At 30.2% G+C, this 2,611-nt stretch overlaps 1 protein-coding gene across 1 annotated transcript; it reads left to right on the top strand.

Moving 5' to 3' along the window:
• The first annotated feature begins 904 nt into the window (after positions 1-904).
• LOC131628662 (uncharacterized) lies at positions 905-1,768 on the top strand. Its single transcript, XM_058899488.1, has one exon. It carries the CDS (start codon positions 905-907, stop codon positions 1,766-1,768), a length of 864 nt encoding a protein of 287 aa, XP_058755471.1.
• The last annotated feature ends 843 nt before the right edge of the window (positions 1,769-2,611 follow it).

The following is a 2,611-nucleotide window of genomic DNA, read 5'->3' as shown; positions in this document are numbered from 1 at the left end:
TACATAGATTTATTTTAAGAAAGTGAGCTAACGATAGAAGCCATTTGGATTAGAAGATGTTTATACCTTTCGAGAGGTAATTTTGGGAAACGGGTTGTCTACAACTCACTGGATTTTTGAATGAGAAGGGGCAACTTTAGAACTCTACAACTAAATTGAATTTAAATTGTTTAGAATAGATGAATCCATCTTAACTAATTAGGTTTTAGAATTTAAAGTTTCTTTTACACTTAGTGCCAAAAAAATTAGTCCATATAGTTCACCAAACATAAGATGTAAGTTTATTTTATATACAACTATATTTATTAAAAAGAGTAAAGGAGTTAGTTTTAATATATTTCACTATATTTAATTAATTGTAATATATTTTTCCAAAAGTATAAGGAAATGCCGCATCTGGTGATTGAAATTGAAAATTTAAAAATATTTTTTTATATATCGTTTATCAATCTATATATATTATGATTTTTCCAAAATTATTTTATTACCAGCAACAAAATTTGTTGTTGATACAACTCTTTCTTAAATATAGTAAAATAATTAAAAAAAACAAATCAAATTTCAACCACTAAAACTAGTTGTTGTTGTTGGAATAAGAAGGTTTTCCCAACAATAGTGTGATTGTTGAGAAATTAAGTAATTTATTACTCATACTTAATAATTTTTTGCCAAATACATAACAAATAGTTCTATTTTAAAGTAATAGTTTTATTTTCAAAACAATAATTAAGTTGTTGAGTAAAAATTCCTTGTTATAGACATTCAAATTAATGTTTGCAATTAGCATGCCGTTCAAACAAAAAAACTGTTGCTCATATATATAATTTATATTTTCTCATTATGTTTTCCTAATACATTTTGTGTGTTTGTGTGTATCAACATTGTAGTCTTTAATATTTTAGCGATGGCAAATTTGCTAAACATGTTCTTTTCAATAATGCTTATCGAAGTATCTCTTTTAGCATTGTTGATGGGAAATTCCAAAGCAACTCATCGCTTTATTAATATTAAGGATCATATTGATCACCAACTTTCCTTACAAACGAGGAGTGTTCATCGCATTGCAAGATTGAGTCCAGAAGGACCTAATCCACACCACGACAATTCCTTACAGCCAAAAAGTGATCATCACATTGCAAAATTGAGTGCAGGAGGTCCCGATCCACATCACCATCTTTCCTTACAAACAAGGAATGTTCATTACATTGCAAGATTGAGTCCAGAAGGTCCAGATCCACACCACCATGTTTCCTTACCAACAGGGAATGTTCATCACATTGAAAGATTGAGTCCAGGAGGTCCAGATTCACACCACCATGATTTCTTGCAAACTAGAAATGTTCGTGAAATTGCAAGATTGAGTCCAGGAGGTCCTAATCCACACCATGACAATTCCTTAAATCCAACGAGTGTCGATCACATTGCAAAATTGAGTCCAGGAGGTCCCGATCCACATCACCATCTTTCCTTACAAACGAGGAATGTTCATCACATTGCAAGATTGAGTCCAGAAGGTCCAGATCCACACCACCATGTTTCCTTACAAACGGGGAATGTTCATCGCATTGAAAGATTGAGTCCAGGAGGTCCAGATTCACACCACCCTGATTTCTTGAAAACAAGAAATGTTCATGGAATTGCAAGATTGAGTCCAGGAGGTCCTAATCCACACCACGACAATTCCTTACATCCAACGAGTGTCCATCTCACTGCAAAATTAAGTCTAAGAGGTCATAATCCAAACTACCCGAATTCCTTTCAACCTTAGAATAATCATTGCATTGCATGATTGAGACTAGAGAGTTCCAATTTACACCACCACCATATTTAACATTAAGTTATCGTTCACTCGACAACTTATCTTCTAATTTATTTTGTGATTTCTGAATTAAGGAGAGTGAGAGAGAGAATAAACTATATTCAAATAAAAGAGAGATAAATTGATTGGAGATGGTAATTGTTACTTTTAATTATATATATAACGTTATAGTGCGTATATTTACCTGTCACAATTATGTTTTGAATAAATCACTAAGGCTTGTCCCATAGTGAATAAAATTTACCAAGTAATTATTATTTTGTGAACTAATATGTACATATTATTTTAATTAAAGTTATTTTGAAGAGAATATTAGGGGAACGAAAAATATAGACTACACTAGTGGAATATAAATAAAATATAGACCACACAAGTTGAATGCTCTAAATTTCTTTGAAAATTAATTTATAAAAGGACTGTAACACGATGTTTATTATATGAAAGGTACATACTAAATTAAACTAGTCACTTGATAGGCCTTTATTAAATATTGTAAATTTTATATATTATTTTTTTTCAAATTTATCATCTTGCCACACTTTATTCTATTTTCCATTCAATAAGATTTTTTAATCCAAATATTATTTAAAAATATTCAGCTAGTTATCTACCTTGAAATGAAATTTATGAATTTATTCCACCTCATTTAATTTTTTTTGACTTAAATACTATGATTTTAAATATTCAATATGTAACAATCCAAACAAGATAAGTCTATAATTATCCCCTTCAGACGGTTAATACAGGTATTGAAACATAGTACAATAGTATACACATTACACGAGTACATCA

Source organism: Vicia villosa, unplaced genomic scaffold (genome assembly GCF_029867415.1).
Source record: "Vicia villosa cultivar HV-30 ecotype Madison, WI unplaced genomic scaffold, Vvil1.0 ctg.000470F_1_1, whole genome shotgun sequence".
Lineage (NCBI taxonomy): Eukaryota > Viridiplantae > Streptophyta > Magnoliopsida > Fabales > Fabaceae > Vicia > Vicia villosa.
The sequence above is the reverse complement of the archived record's forward strand: the minus strand, read 5'-3'. Positions and strand labels throughout refer to the sequence as shown.

What these genes read in the sequence shown, in the direction of transcription:
- LOC131628662 (XM_058899488.1), top strand. Translation starts at nt 905, where the DNA reads ATGGCAAATTTGCTAAACATGTTCTTTTCAATAATGCTTATCGAAGTA.